At 40.5% G+C, this 15,925-nt stretch overlaps 2 protein-coding genes and 1 non-coding gene across 6 annotated transcripts; 1 reads left to right on the top strand and 2 right to left on the bottom strand.

Annotated features, from left to right (window-relative positions):
• Window positions 1–443: 443 nt before the first annotated feature.
• plbd1b (phospholipase B domain containing 1b) lies at window positions 444–11,174 on the bottom strand. Its single transcript, XM_030078430.1, has 10 exons — window positions 10,945–11,174; window positions 10,025–10,108; window positions 9,542–9,683; window positions 9,291–9,437; window positions 8,194–8,338; window positions 6,478–6,678; window positions 3,424–3,564; window positions 3,021–3,206; window positions 2,236–2,342; window positions 444–958 (listed from the first exon to the last, which is right to left on the bottom strand). The coding sequence occupies exons 1-10, from the start codon at window positions 11,172–11,174 to the stop codon at window positions 782–784; spliced, it is 1,560 nt and encodes a 519-aa protein (XP_029934290.1). The 3' UTR covers window positions 444–781.
• Window positions 11,175–12,134: 960 nt separating this feature from the next.
• Window positions 12,135–12,207, bottom strand: trnar-ccu (transfer RNA arginine (anticodon CCU)). Its single transcript has one exon. It is a non-coding gene; the product is annotated as a tRNA-Arg (tRNA).
• Window positions 12,208–12,442: 235 nt separating this feature from the next.
• Window positions 12,443–14,696, top strand: cby1 (chibby 1, beta catenin antagonist). Of its 4 annotated transcripts, none has more exons than XM_030077953.1 (5): window positions 12,443–12,492; window positions 13,060–13,161; window positions 13,670–13,775; window positions 13,947–14,059; window positions 14,194–14,696. In XM_030077953.1, the coding sequence occupies exons 1-5, from the start codon at window positions 12,475–12,477 to the stop codon at window positions 14,272–14,274; spliced, it is 420 nt and encodes a 139-aa protein (XP_029933813.1). In that variant the 5' UTR covers window positions 12,443–12,474; the 3' UTR covers window positions 14,275–14,696. The 4 variants fall into 4 exon arrangements, with proteins under 4 accessions (XP_029933813.1, XP_029933814.1, XP_029933815.1 ...); XM_030077954.1 differs by lacking the exon at window positions 12,443–12,492 and adding an exon at window positions 12,633–12,772; XM_030077955.1 differs by lacking the exon at window positions 12,443–12,492 and adding an exon at window positions 12,686–12,851.
• The last annotated feature ends 1,229 nt before the right edge of the window (window positions 14,697–15,925 follow it).

Below are 15,925 nucleotides of genomic sequence, written 5' to 3'. Positions count from 1 at the left end.
AGTTAAACTGCCCCATTTCTGTGTTAAAACATTTAAAGACAAAAGACAATTCTGCATTTGGTCAAAATTAAAGTATTGCCTAACAACATCTGACCATGAATATGAAAGTAAAAGTCTAAGGAATTAATTAGGGAAATTAGGGAAAACCAAATAAAAGGACAACAATGACATGTGGGTGATGGGATTTAAAGAGGCAAGAGATGATTTGGGGCTCTAAATAAACTTGAACTTGAAATTTAAAAATAAAAATGGTGAGTTGGCTTGATGACAAAGTGAGATGCAGTGGGAACTACAGCAGGAACTGGTGGGAATTATGATTTCAGATACAGGCCAACGTGATGATGTAGACGGCAGATAATGTAGCAGCTGCCAGATAATGTATTACCATGTCAAAATGAAGTAAAAATGTCCTTTTAAAATGGGGTGAAAATGACCTGCAAGAGGAATAACACATTTTTAACTTGTGATTTGATGATAAATCTGTCTAATAATGTAATAATGTTGTAAAGTTTCATGGTTTAAACTGTACTTTATACTTCCTTTACTGATTTCTAACATATTCAGTGACAACAATTAATAAGGTTTTCAATGGGTTTACATTTTAAGCATGAATGGGCAGTGATAATGTTATTAGTATCAGGGAAAAAAAGACATTACATTTTCCCGCAAGGTGTTATGACATTTTCAAGGACATTTTTGCCATATTTTGACAAAGTTTTTATGTTATCCCCTCTTATTACAGGAGCGGCGGGTAAGCCAGGATCCTCAGGATGTCCTACTCTCAGGGCTGCTGGAGCGATGGCCGCATGGTGACGAAGGTGAAGTTGTAGGTGTGCGGGAGACCCTGATGAGCCGTGTGGTCAAAGCGTTGCCATGAGAACGGATGCAGGCCACCCTGTGTGGTGGGGCCGTTTATCGCCTCGGCAACCAGCTGAAGAGCCATCTGGTAGTCTGTCACCTGGACCGGGAGACGGGAGGGAGGGAGTGAAAATGAGAAAGTGGAGGGTGAAGTCATTCAGGAAGGTTCAGATAACAAATTGACTTTGCGGCAGGTCAAGCAGACGTCTTGGTTACCACTAATGGACTCCTCTGCCTTTGTAATTCAAAACCTGAACTTCAGATGTAACGACTACCGATGGGGGCTTTTGAAGGCCGATACTTTTAGGATTTTAGTCACTGATAGCCAGTATTCTCTACAGATAATCAATTTCTTTCTGTTTCGCTCTCTTTCTTTTTTCGAACTTTATATTTATTAGGCAAAGTTGCACAAATAACCAATCCAGTTATTACAACATTTTTCTTGTTAAATTCTACTAAAGAGAAAGAGAGAAAAGAAAAAAAAACTCACATCACCCTACACATCACCTGAAAGCCTTACAATACAATATGATGAAACCACGTCTAGCTCCATGTTACCTCCATCACTTCTAGCCTCAGTGACCATCGATCTGCCTTTTGCAGTCTCAACATACAAGCTGTTTTTTCCATTGTGTAAATTCCATTAACACCTGTGTCACAAGTGTAATTTAATTATTAATTTAAAGCTTTCTTGGCTGCTGCGTCAAAAAAGCACCAAGTATGGCCAACAACGGGTCCCTGGGTAGTTGGAAAGCAATAACTTTATCAAGTGAAAGAAATATCTCCCTCCAAAGGTTATACAAGAATGGACACTTCCAAAATATGGTTTGCAGACACCTCTCCATGTTTCCTCCAGCATGCACCTGCTTGGTTGGGATCTATTTTATGAGGATGTGCGAGATCCTAAAGAATCTGCTGACTGGAACTCTTTTCGTGAGTTTGCATTAGTTACCTTATGAATTTCTGAGGATATATTATCCCAAATCTCCTCACTAATTTTTACTTCAAGCTGCCCGACCTGTTCTTAAAAAATAGATCATTTTTTGAGGATGAAATAATTTATTTTACTTCAAGATTTCCTGATTAATTTCAGGAGGGAAGCTTTTTTTCCCACCAAAATTGATGTATACTGTATAATAAAATCCTCAAAGCTTTTGAAACAAAAAAAGTAAAGGGCTCAGAGGGTTCACAGGGCTGGGGATACAAATACACAAAATCAGATATAACTATGCTGAATTAGAAAAGCAAAACCCAGAAAGTATAAACACACAGACACAAATTACTGTGATAATTTTTTCATATTAGTGTTTTTTATGTTCCCATTTATTACATGACGCACAGTTGGCTGATTGTGTTGTGGTGATAATGACCTCTGACCTTCGTGTCGTAGCAGCCTCCTGGTCGCGGTCTCCTCGGCCTCAGGTCGTTACGGCAACAGATGGTCTTACACGGATGACCCTTGGAGTAGGGATCCCGCTTGTAGTCTGAAATCATCAGTCATGCTGCTTAGAGTTTGAAAACTCTGATCAAACTGCAAAAATATTCCCACCTCTGTGTATTCTGAACTGTCATATTCTCTTTTGAGAATTTGGCCAGCTGCATCTGACCCAATTTCCCCTCAGGGATCAATAAAGTATTTCTGATTCTGATTGTGATGCCATCCCAACACTAAAACTCAAAGAAAACATTTGAGTCTTGGAAAAAAACGAAACAAATAAACAAACAAACAAAAAAACATGTCTAATCATGGGCAATAGTGCAGAGAATGATCCAAAAACCAAACAATTTAACTTAATACCATGGAGAAAAATGCTGTGAAATGTCCCTTTAAGTTGAAAAACCAAGCAGGAAATATAGGAAGGATTTCTCTTAACCCATAGTTTCTCAGATGTAGCTGTCTGATATCAACATGGCAACATATTATGCTGTAAAAACTACACACCATTACCATTAATAACTTTAAAATCTTGAATTAAACATAAATTAAATTTTCAGCATTGAAGGATCCACGTGGTTTAAATGGCACAAAATGTAAATAAATATAATAAGTCCTGGGAGTGACTGTATGAAAGCTAAGAGCCAGGAAAAGATAATTAATAGAGATAATAAAGACGCTAAATGATGAGAGCATTAATTAAAAGCAGGCTTCCCACAGCACCTACTGTTGTATCTCATGATGTGTTTCAGGGTGCTGAGGTCGGACACCTTGGACTGGTCCCGCCGCAGGATTTTGGCTCGGGGACAGAGGTCATAGGAGAAGTCCTCTCCGTGTCTCCTCCACATCACGCCGTACCCACTCAGATTGTAGATCTCCACGTGAAACGGCACGTTGTAGGACGGCCAGTAACCTGACAAACGGAGACGAGGGTAGAAGTTGCCCCGAAAAAACACAAAAAAACCCCAAAACATTTGTCCTGAACCACTATCTTTGTTTACCACAGATAAAACCTACCTGAATAACAAACTGGACAATATGGTTCGGTCATGTGATCTCCTGACTTTCAATGCCACAAAAACTCAGATTAGGAAAACACCGTTAGAAGTAGTTCCTGTGTCTGTGGTTACCTCTGCGTAAAGCCTGGCTCTGGTCCGAGTGCATCACCCTGCCAGGAATCTGCTCCACCACGGTCAGAGCCCCGTCCTGGATGCTGCGGCCCAGAGTCACCCTGCTCAGGTCCAGCACCATGTACTGGCTGTTATACGTACCTGCAACACAATGAGAGCTTCTGGCAGTTATTAATGGCCTACAGAGCTAAAGGGCAGTGACGGCGTAGGGAGCAAGGCAGAGTGAAAGTGAGAAAAATGACTTCATTATCTTCATCTCTTTCAGCTCCTGTCCTGACAGTGGTATTCTTGGTGCAGACATGGATGATAAATATTGTTTTTGGTAGCACCTATGGGGTCTAGTTTTTGTTCAAATTAAATCACGGTGAGTCACGATGAGTCATGATGTTTGACCTTTGACCAAAACAAAAATAGTAGCTGCTGTTTTTTACCTTTGTAGGGCAGATGAAGGTTTGTGGGATGCGGTTTCAACATGTATAATATACTTTTGACTTTTGACTTTTTTTTTTTTTAGCCTTTAATCTTCCAGGGCAGATTGATGGAAAATGCATGCTCCTTTTCAGCACCAAAATGTTAACAGTAAGCAAGCAGTAAAACACATTCACACCTGGGAATGCTACGTGCTTTATAGTCAAGGGCACCTCACCAGCAGCTGCTGAGGGAAACAGGAGTGTTTCTAATTAACTTTGCCTTCTCAGATTTTTCCAAAATGTCTGCAGCTCTGGTGCAAATTCATGGGACAGTTTCACTTCATTTTTCCAGTTTTACTTCAATCTGCCCATCCAGAAAGTTTCGGGGTGATTTGCTGAGGTCTCCAGTCTGTCTCCCTTCACCCCAGTTCAGTGAGGCTAGGTGGTCAAAAAATGACATGCAAAAAAAAAAAAAAAAAAAAAAAAACCTCAGAAAAAGCTCTTTCCAAGAACAATGACATGGAGACCCAACACAATCCACAGCCAGGGGCAAAGAGTTTTGTTGAGAACTATTTCCTGCCAAAGAACACTGACAAACTGTATCTCTCCACCTCTAACATGTGCTCCTTGGGGGTGGATGGATACGTTGCCAAATCACACAAAAACTATCTGTTGCACCAAGGGGTAGGATTTTGTCTTATTTTTTTTTATATTTTGGGTGAATTGTTCCTTTCAAGTTGCTTTGCAAAACCATAATTAAACAATTAAACAGATAAATGAAATGAGCAGAGAAAAGAAAATTTAATTCCATCAGGTTTTATATTGATTGTTATTATGCAGCTGCAGTCAGAAATAAATGACTATCACATCAGAAGCAGAAACCCGGACATCCTGAAATCTGTTGTTTAACAAAAGGCCGATATGGACAAACCAATACATATCAGTCTAACTTGTAACCCACTTGCATATTAAATACATGCGTGGTCTCATTTGTTCCTGAAGGATCTGGAGATACCGCTGTGAGGGGAGAACGCAGTAAACTTCTGGCTTGTGCTGTTGTTATCGCAGCTGGGTTACTGACTTGTAAAGGCAATGAAAAATGTAAATGCCAAGCCAAAAACACAAGGAAGGGTAAAGCCTCCCTCATGAGATCCAAACATGACACCATGGCGAGTATACAATAGATCGGAAGTGCATATTAGAGCAGAGTGTGTCCAGCAGCTCCGAACACTTTGTCCTGCCTGGCTCTGGCCTCCTATAGCAACGTGACGTGGAACATCACAGCAGCTGCACAGTTAATACACACACACACACACACGCACACACACATTATGTAATAACAAGCAGGGCCTGTTTGAGAATCGGATGTACACATCTCTATGGAAATTTGTCCTATGAATTTTTACGCAGCTAGGGCTCTTAATCCCAGACCGAGTTAATCATTCATGCCTTTCTGCTGCACTCATTTTGTTTTGGTCTCATCTTCTTTCTCTCTTTCCTTCCTGTGTTTTCTCTCCTCCAGCGCTGAGAGTCTCGCTCTTAATTCCAGTCTCCAGAACACTTCTTCTAACCCTAACACTTCTTGATGCTGTCTCAGCCACCATTTGGATGTTGACTCAACTTTTTTCCTTCCTTTCAGAATGATCTGCACCTGGTCCACCTTAATGTATTTTCTCTCCAGCACAAGAGACAATTTAAATAAATAATACAAAAAAGTGTTAATGTTGTGGGGAGCCATGAGCCATGAGGGGCCGAGAGTCTGCACGTTTTCATTCCAACCGAAAACTACATCAGGTGATTTCACTAATTACCTCACCTTCACATCATTTTTTTTTTTTTTTTCCCTAGGATGGTGAAGTCATTTGAGTGGTCATTTTGGCTTATTGGTTAAGGATAGGCTTAAGGTTAGGGTTAGGAATAAGTTGGTTATGGCTCAGATTAGGGAAAGGCTGTAGAGAATGAATGTAAGCCGATTAGATCACGACTTCACCATCCTAGGCAAAAAATATCGCCACCCTCAAGCACAGAGGAGGATTTAATCAATGAATCACCTCGTGTAATTTTTGGTTGGAATGAAATCCTGCAGCCTCTCGGCCCTCCATGGCACATGGTGGCCCACCCCTAAACTTTAAATGAATACAGCACAGAGACCCTCTCCCATTCTCTAAGAGTCAAAAAGGCATTCTGGGAAATGTAGAAAATCACTAACTGCAATAGAAAGGGCAGGATGAGGGAAAGTGGGTGCAACAAAAAAAGTAAACCACAACACTTCATCACAAAATGGCTTCTGTAATACAATGAGATTCACAGATTGATTATATATTATAGTGTAAGAGTTTATGGGATTCCACCTGTGTGTATACTTCTTAAATGTCTATGCACTGATTGGTTGGATGTTGAAGGTTTTAGTAAGAAGCTCCTACCTCTAGATCTAGATCTCTGTTTATGCTCTAGAAGCTTCTTGAACATTATTTGTCCATTTGGACAGACAGGCACACTGTTTACTTCTGTTTTAAATGGGACTTGATTTGTTCTGCTCTGGGTTTCAACTTGTTCTCAGCCCCCCGTAGACTTCATCTTGTGTCAAACTCGACCGAACCCAATCTCAGTACTGACTCGGGCTCATCCGAACCCATTCTGTCACCTGAGTTGTGTTTGGAGAAGATGCGAGCCCAGGCCTCCCCACTGCGTGCCAGGCTGTTGGCCAGGCGGACTCTCTGCCAGGCCAGCAGGCTGTGAGGGCTGAGCTGGGAAAACAGGGAGGCGTTGAACACGTTGTTGGTGGTCTGAGTCATCAGCAGGCCGCTGCCCAGCAGGTAGAAGTCATCCAGAGACATCAGGAAGCCTGGGAGAGGAGGAGGAGGAGGAGGAGGAGGAGGAGGAAGTGGACAGAGGGAAAACACATTTGAGATCAGATCATTTGCTATCCTTGCTTACTTATGACTTTGCACAACTATTTGCTGTTTAGTAACATAAATAGAAGCACTAATAGTACAAATACTACTAATATTACTAGTACTACTGCTAATATTGATAATAATCATAATAGTAAGTAGAAGAAGAGGAAGAATACTTATACTGCTGCTAGCACAACTTTTACTACTAATGATACTACAACAAATATTACTTTTACTACTGATACTACCACAACAACTACTACTGATACTACTACTACTACTACTACTACTGATACTACAACTATAATAGTTGTAGAAGTCTACAACTATTATTACTAGTGATACTACAACAACAACTACTACTACTACTACTACTACTAATACAACTACCACTACTGATACTACTACTCCTACTGCTACTACGAAAACGACTACAACTACTGATAATACTATTACTACTGATACTAGAACTACAGCTACTAATACTAATACAACTACCACTACTGATACTGATACTACTACTACTGCTGCTACTACTACTACTACTACTACGACTACTACTATTACTAGTACTAGTGCTACTACTGCTACTACTAGATCTGTTACTTATTCTACTACTGCTGCTACTACTTCTACTATTACTGCTACCGCTACTACAACCACTACTGCTATTATTACTGCCACTATAACTACTACTATTATATTTACTGCTACCTCCGATATTACTGCTACTATTACTTCCCATGTTACAAATGATACAACTGTGGCTGCTGCTTCTTGTATGAAGTATCTGTGAGTCTGGTTCAGTTTTTCTTGGTGTGCTTACCACCAGAAACTACCAGAAATCCTCCGGCGGCCCTGACCTGCTGCTTATCGGTGAGGTCACTCAGAGGTCAGGCTCCGGGAGTCGTGCTGCACCTCCACTGGCAGCAGCAGCGCACTTTGGCTCTTCGTTTCAATATAGTGAAGTGATACCCTTGGCTTGTCTGTCTCTAAAAATAGCGCTTTAAAGCCACTTGTGTTCTGATAGTGACGGGGGCCCCGTAAGAGGATTTTTATGGCTCGAACCGCTCGACAAATCTTCACAGACAAAATTACTCAGCCTCAGATGTGACAGTGAGGAAATGCAGAGTTGCAGCGCTGAAGATGCTTTTCAGCCAGGGATTTGGGTTAAGTCCTGGATCTCAGTGTTTATGTGTTCCAAGATCAAAGAGAAACCCGGTGGATTAAGCACTAGCAGTTCACCTCGGCTCAGTTCAGGGCTGAGGCTCAGCTCCCCGTGGTTTATGTTCAGTACTGATGCAAATTCATGCACTAATAAGGCACCACTTTAGCTGTATTTCATCTTTATCCTACTCTAGGTCCTCCTTTCGGGCCACCTAAGGATCTTTTTACAAGGGGTGTGAACAGCCTTGTGCTGCTTCAGATGTGCCGTCTTGTGTTTTCGGTGTGTGTATGTCTACCTGGGTAGCTGCTGAATGACATCTTGCCGGTGGCGGTGTGTGTGTCAGTCAGCCTGAAGTCCCAGTGTTTGTAGATACGCATGGTGGCGGCGTAGGTGTACCAGCTAGAATGGGCAAACAGCAAATTCTCAAAGCCTGGGAGCACCTGGGAGGGGAAAGAGAAAGAAGATAGATTGGTATGTGCGTGTGTGTGTGTGTGTGTGTGTGTGTGTGTGTGTGTGTGTGGAGGTGAGTCATGAAATTAAGACGTGTATTACAAATACACATGATACATTGTGTAAATAAGACAGCTTTGGTGCTGCTGTAAGTTTTTTTTTTTTTTTTTTTCACTTTGACACAGCCAGGCTAATGACTCCCATAGACTTCAAGTCTTTATGTTAAGCTAACACAAAATGCTACCTATAGGAACCAAACCAGAGGATGCACAGAGGTGGAAATGTATCCAACATCTTGTGTCAGTCTGGGTAAGTCAGAAGAAGAGCATTTGGCCCAAAATGTTGGAGTATTCCTTTAAATTTCCCCATAAGTAGCATCAAAGTTAGAAAAAAATTCATACAGTAAAGCAGTGTCACGTACATACTCAGCTGTGGCGTTTCATTGAAACTACAACAGTACACTTTGTGAAATATCTAAATCCAAGATGCCATTTTTTTTTTGTGTGTGTGTTGCACGATTACGTCATGTGGAAATAATCTAGATATCTTGTGCATTACCCTATACCCATTTCCAAGTCCTGTAATTGTAATATATCTGTTATTGTTGGAAACCTGTGAATCTTGTTTGACCAAACCTGGCGTGTGTTTGCATACAACTTGATGAGGATGTTATTTCTGGTGCTCTGACAGAAGAGGACAGATGCCACTGCACCACTAAGGTTCTTTAATTGCTTCTCTGATTAGTACAAAAGTGTTTTTATTCCCTTAAGTGGTGAAGCTGGAGGGAATCATACTCCTCTCATGGGGGCCCTCACATTCATCTGACATGTTTTAGAAAAGCAAAAAAAACAGGCGCAAGCAGCAACAATGAAACCAATTACGTCTACACGGAGGTTTCCCAAGTGCTCGTTCACGGCCCAAGCCAAATGAGTTTGGCCTAACCTTTATAAGAGCGGTGCAGTGGCCCATTCCTGGCATCCTGAAAGCGCCGGCCCCTGTCGAGGAGTTGGAGCGTGGGGTCAGAGCCGGGACAAGGTCCAGAAGGTCCCCAACGCCATTCAGAAACTGGACCGCAAAGACGGACAGAGGCTGGGCAGCAGGGGGGGCAGAGATGAATGAAGTGATACTGTGACAGCTCTCTCAGTCTCTATCTAATACACACACACACACACACATACAACACACACACAGACCTCTCTATGTTTGCTCTTGGCCCAGTGTGCAGCCCCAGCCTTGAGTCCGTCCAGCTGAGCCAGGATCAGTCCCACATGCAGCCACAAGGGGTCGCTGTTTCTCTTCAGCTTCACCTGCTCTCGGGCCCAGTAGTCCTGCTTACTGTGGATCATAAAGACATTATAATTATTCCTGCAAGGGTAAATGATTTTGTTTTCCTTATTAAGTGTAGACTGACATTTGCCTGATACAAAGGCCAACACTGCTATCCTGTCACGATGGTCAATATCTCTAAATTCAAATAATTTAATGCCTCAAAATTCATAAATATACAGACTTTTAGTCAGGTTTTTATTCTTGTTGGGATATTAAAAAGCCTAGATCCTCCACTGACAACCACATAAGTGAAATTCTTTTAGGGTTTGCAATTCTTTAAGGTCAAGGTGAGGAAACTCCATTCGGCGACTGCCTTTAAATGACTGACACACAGAATGAGACTGTACCTCAAAAACTTCTTCAAGGGATTGAGAACCTTCTCGTCCTTTATCATCTGAGGGTACATGTTGGCGTAATGGCTGAACATCTGTCTGATAGGGAGATAGAGGGGAAATTGTTCAGTGTTTTTTGATGATCCAATCATAGTCGAGAGACAGATCATCATCAGATCATCATCGATTAAATTATTTCAGCATTCATAATTACACTGATGAACTCAGATGGGAACTTCATCACTTGTGGGGAAAACATGTTGGCTTTAAGCACGGATACAAACAGTTTAAAAAAAAATCTAACAGGTAAACCTGTTCTGACCACTCTCATTAACTCATTAAACTCATTACTGCTTTAAACTTAAAAGGTAATTTCTGTGTTTATAAGTATTATTTTACTCATGAAAGTTTTGGTGTCCCTTTATAATTTTCTGTAGTTATGTTACAGCTAAATGAGTGTTTTATTGGGTTTTATTGTATTCACTATACTTTATATATATTTCACTGTTCACTCTACTCTTATTTTCACAAAAGCCCTTCTTGGGATGGGTGTTGCTAATCAGCATCCAATACAAACACTATGATATTCGCACTGGATAGCTGTTTTCAGTTTGTCCCTATCAAATAAACCACAAATAAATAAATAAATAAATAAAATAATAAATGGGTAGCATAAATACGAACAAAGAAACTAATGTGATTGATTTCAAAATTTCAATGTGTAATTTAGAAGCAGAAATAGTTATGAAGCAAAACATTTATGCATTTGAGCAAAATAAAAAAAATGTAATATTGGTCTAAAAACAACACATAATTTGTAAGTTTTAGAGACAACCAAGATCATTTTTTTAAGTGATGACCTGTTTTATCCCAAACTTTCTAAAATGAAAGTCTCTGTCCACCACATAACCTTTGACCCTCGCTGGGTGACTCACTCGGCAGTCAGGTAGCCCTCCAGGTAGCCGGCAAGGAAGTAGGTGATCTCGTCCTCCTGGGTGCTGACCCCATATCCCGCCCGGACCTCCAGGACCCCCCACCCTGACAGGAGCAGGGTGTCATTGAAGTAACCGTAGGCGCCCCCCTCTTGCTCCATCACCCCGTCCTTCAGGATTACACTCTTCTGGGCAGTATCCCAGTACACTGTGGCCTCTTGGAGCTCTACCATTGTAGGAGAATGGAGAGGGTTACAGGGTTGAGGTTGGATAACACACATTATGTAAGATAACATTATAACACCAACACAAGCAATTGTATGGAAAAAATGCAGCTAATTTTATTTAATATGTTACAGGATTGGGATTCAGTTAGAAAAATAATGTACATGGTAATATTACGTATTACTGCCCACAACAAGGAGGATGGACCTCAGCGTAGTTGCTTAAGCATACAATGTGAGTGCTGCTTATTATTTTAATCAAAATCTGGAGGAGTGAGTTTGCACACCATGAAATATAATCTGGGAATTGATTAAAAATTCAAAAATAGAAATTGTTGAAGAACTAGATCTATTTTAGAGGAAATATAATAAAAACAAATTTCAATATTAGATGTGTGAGAGCTTTATTGGATTGTATATCTGTTTAAAAATGATCAATATTCTGTAGCTGGGATCTGCCTGTCGAGCAAAGCCTTTAGTCTAGTATTTGTTTGCAGTAGGGCGCTCTCTTCTTGGCGATGCACATTAATAAACACGTCCAGTGGGTTTAATTCAATTTTAACCAAAACACAACATCACTGCAGTTTTCATTACGCACACAAAACATCAATAAGGAAAGGCTGAAGGCAAGACGAGCAGACTACTCACGGTAAGTTTGCAAGGACGCAGCCAAAGCGCTCAGAATGACACACAATTTGACGCCGTGCTTCTCCATGACAATTACCGCTCGCAAATTTCTGCGTTTCATCAATTCCTGTTACTGGATGCCACTAACTTTTACCGAGAGCGACATTTCTGAGCAGAGGGATTTCTATCTGTCCGCCGGCGGGTCGAGCAGGGATGAGCTGCGGTTCGTCGGTGGTTACTTTGAGCCGAGATTTTTGCCTGGATTTTTGATACAGAAATTATTTTATGTACGAAGGTTGCTCAATTAAGTGATTTAAAGAAAAAAATAAAGCAAAATGAGACCACCCCAGATGGGACTCGAACCCACAATCCCTGGCTTAGGAGGCCAGTGCCTTATCCATTAGGCCACTGGGGCTGCTGTAGTTGAGGGCGGGGTCAAATCATTTATATAGTGAATACAGAGATTCGGCAAACTGATATATTGACATTAATTTTGCTTTTTATGCATCTGAATCATCTGTAGAGATACGCACTATGTAAAATTACGTATTAAATATGTGTGTGAATCAACAAAAATTGCATGATGACAAATAAAATGTAAAAATTACACAAAGATAACGAAGCAGGAAGGACGGCTGACGCGATTGCCATGGCGACGCGCAGACGTTAGGTGGACGATCCCATGGATTCTCTCGAGCAGGTGGTCTCAAAATATATATTTGCAATTTTCAGTATTTATTTTCAAATACGCTGGTCTAAATAGAGCATATACATACTGCTAAGTTGCTATAATTTCATAATACGTAGATTTTGTAAAGCTCCTCCTCCATGTGCTTTATCTGAATCCGTGCCTTTTTTCTGAAAAATGTCTAAATTAGAGAAATGGGACTTGCTCACTAGCGTAGCAGCACACACGGATTCCCCTTTTAGAAAAGCAACACGTCCACCACAGTTACACTTTTGTTAAATACTGTATGGAGGTAAATAATTATATTTTTTGGTGACACAGGAACTACTAACCCACCAGTGAGACAGTCGTCATTTTCAATTAAATGTCAGGTACGGTTAGCATTCGCAGCTAGCTGGAGTTAGCTAACTCGCATTAGCTTGCTAACACCCGAATTTGCAGGTAATGTTAGTAACCCTTGAAGAAGAGAATTAACGCTAAATTAGCTTTGAGTTACCCCACACTGCATTGTTCATGAATAACTGAGTTAGTAATGCTGAGTTAATTGACGCTACCACTGGTGTACTCTGTTCTTTTCAGGAGTTGAAGAGAACAGTGACGAAGATGCCCCTGTTTGGAAACACGTTCAGTCCGAAGAAGATCCCTCCTCGGAAATCTGCCTCTCTGTCCAGCCTGCACACGGTGAGTTTAAGACATGGAGGCATAAAGAGAAGAAAGAAACAAGAAGAAGAATAAGGAAGGTTTAAGGTCTGCAGGTCTGCAACATAACCCAGCAGCGCCTGTGATACTCCGTCAGTGAAAGATTTATTAGGAAAGATAGAGTTGCTCTTGGAAATAATCTTATTTCTCTGTCAGATTGGATCAAGGATTTTTTTTTTTTTTTTTTTAAGTCTGGAGCATCTAGGGCACTGGATGACCCCTCTTGTCGATGACTGTAAAAAAGCATAGTGCCAGTTATTGTCATGAAATGCACCGATTAATATAGCTGAATCTAGGTTAAAAAAAAAAAAAAAAAAAAACATGTTGCCTCATAGATTAGAAAGCAGGAGATGTAGCTTACAGCCAGACACGTTAAAGAGGCTTGATTAAAGCTGTGAGACAAATTCTGATTGTGCAGCTTAGTATTAGGAATGTCCATAGTCATTTGTGCATTCATTTTCACCATCTTGTACTTTTGTTTTGGCTTCAGTTGGATCGGTCAACAAGGGAAGTGGAGCTGGGCCTTGAGTATGGATCTCCTATGATGAATATTGGAGGTCAGAGCTTGAAATTTGAAGATGGACATTGGATAGCAGGTAATGCCTTTGACAAGTGTACAGACCAATACATTTGTTCGTCCCTCAGTGTGTAAATGCACACCATGCTGCACCAATGATCTACTCCTGCTTGCATTGCTGGATTATCTGTCAGAGAAATGCCATCAACTCACTTTCTTTCTGCTTCTCTCTCTCTGTTTGTCCTTCCAGAAAATGGTGGAAGTGTATCTAGTAAGGAAATGCAGCGGCTGAAGAAAAGAAATCTACAGCTGGAGGAGGAGAACAACCTTCTGAAGCTGAAAATTGAAATATTGTTTGACATGGTGAGACATAATCTGCCTTAAAACACCTTTAAAAAACATGTTGGTTGAACCTTAAAATGTAACATAGCTTCTTACCACAGGTGTTGAGGGACAAATAACTGATGTTCATTCTCTTCTGTTTTTTTTTTGTCCAGTTGTCAGAGACGACAGCAGAGTCCCACCTGCTGGAGAAAGAGCTGGAGGAGGTGAAGAACCATCATCGCAGGAAAAAATAACGTGTGTAATGTGATGCTCTCTACATAGGAAAAGTTCCATACGGCATCAGCCTTTTATACATTCACAAGAGGATGAGTTTTGACTGAAGATGAGTTTTAACTTTTTTTGTTTGCAAGTACAAAGAAAGATGAAGTCTATATCTGTGCTACAAGGCAAGGACCCCATACATTGTGAGTAGCGTTATAGGTCACAGTCCTCCTTGCATTAAAGAAAAAACAAAGAATAAACTCGAATCAGTTTTGTATGCATTGTAAATTTGTAAATTGTTCTTGTATAGACCCAAAAGGACAGTGGAAATTATATAATGATGATTTATGTTTTCCACACCTTTATTTTTGTTTGGCAAGTTTGGACTGTTACATTGTAAGATTATTTTGTATTTCTTTTCTATGGTAATAAAATGTTGAATCCATATAAAAAAGGCATTTATTTCTTGTTATTTTTAAAATTATATATATTGCCATGAGAAGTGGCTCCCTATATGTCGTCAGCTGTTGGGTGCAGAGTGGCATATCTCAAAATCTGTTTGGTGGATTGCCATGAAATGTGGTGACAACATTCCTGTCACCTCGGGGATGAAACCTTCAGGATGTTTTGGTGACCCACATGACCTTTCCTGTAGCAACACCAGCAGGCCAAATTGTCAGTTCTATAATTAAGGAACCCTAGCAGCCAGCAACATGGATCAAAAACCTATGGGATGTTTCAAGGGCGTTGAGAAAAATTAATGTCTTGTAAAATCGAATCCCAAGTCAATAGGACCTCAGGAAGTCTCCAAAACATAGGTCTGGCCCCATGCCAAGTGCCAGAGACCAAGTTCAATCCTGTTGGAGCAGAGGACTGTCCTGAGACACTTGAGTCGATTTATAGTTATCCAAAATCAATAGGACCTTGGGACGTCACTGAAGGTCTAAAGAGGTCCTGTAGCAGCCCTCCACTGGAGCTGCAATACAACCATGCAGCAGAAAGAGAGAAATAACAGCAACAGTATGGATAAAACCAGATGAACTAGGTGTACCAGGGTAATAACACGTGGTAGTAACAGTGGTTGTATCATGTAGCTGTGTATGTATGTTTCTTGAGAAAAACTTAATAAAAAAGGGGGGGAGGTGTGCATTGCTCTGGAGCATCTTTTGTAATAAATAATCTTTCTATTTTTGCATAAAAATCCTTTCACTGTTGGTGTTATTGACAATTGACAGTTAATGAACTATTGTTATATTGCCATATAACAATAGTTCATGAATTGTTGGCTAAACATCTGAGATCTTGCAGCTCCTCGCTTTCATTCAGTTGTAGCTTTGTCTTTCAGTCAGCTTTTTTTTTCTTTTGCAGTGTGTCTCAAATGTTTTTCTTGTGGCTGATGAAGAAGCATGCCTGATGGAGCGATGCTCAAACTTTATCGTATTTTTAAAACATCTCAAAAACTTCCGCTATTATTTACATTTCAAATAACTAATGAACCTACAGCAAGCCACAGTCTTTTTTTTTTTTTTTTATCTTTAACGGTGTTCATGTTAGTAATGGTCCTGTATGGGAGAATAAGATGAGGTGTACCCCATGAGTCCTGAGAAAAACAAAATATTCTGATTTAACATTGAATATTTAACAGTCAGCCTTGATGGTGCATAACCTCTGTGGTTGTCACAG

The sequence above is a fragment of the Myripristis murdjan genome, chromosome 19 (genome assembly GCF_902150065.1).
Source record: "Myripristis murdjan chromosome 19, fMyrMur1.1, whole genome shotgun sequence".
Classification (NCBI taxonomy): domain Eukaryota; kingdom Metazoa; phylum Chordata; class Actinopteri; order Holocentriformes; family Holocentridae; genus Myripristis; species Myripristis murdjan.
This window is presented reverse-complemented; position numbering and strand designations above follow the sequence as displayed.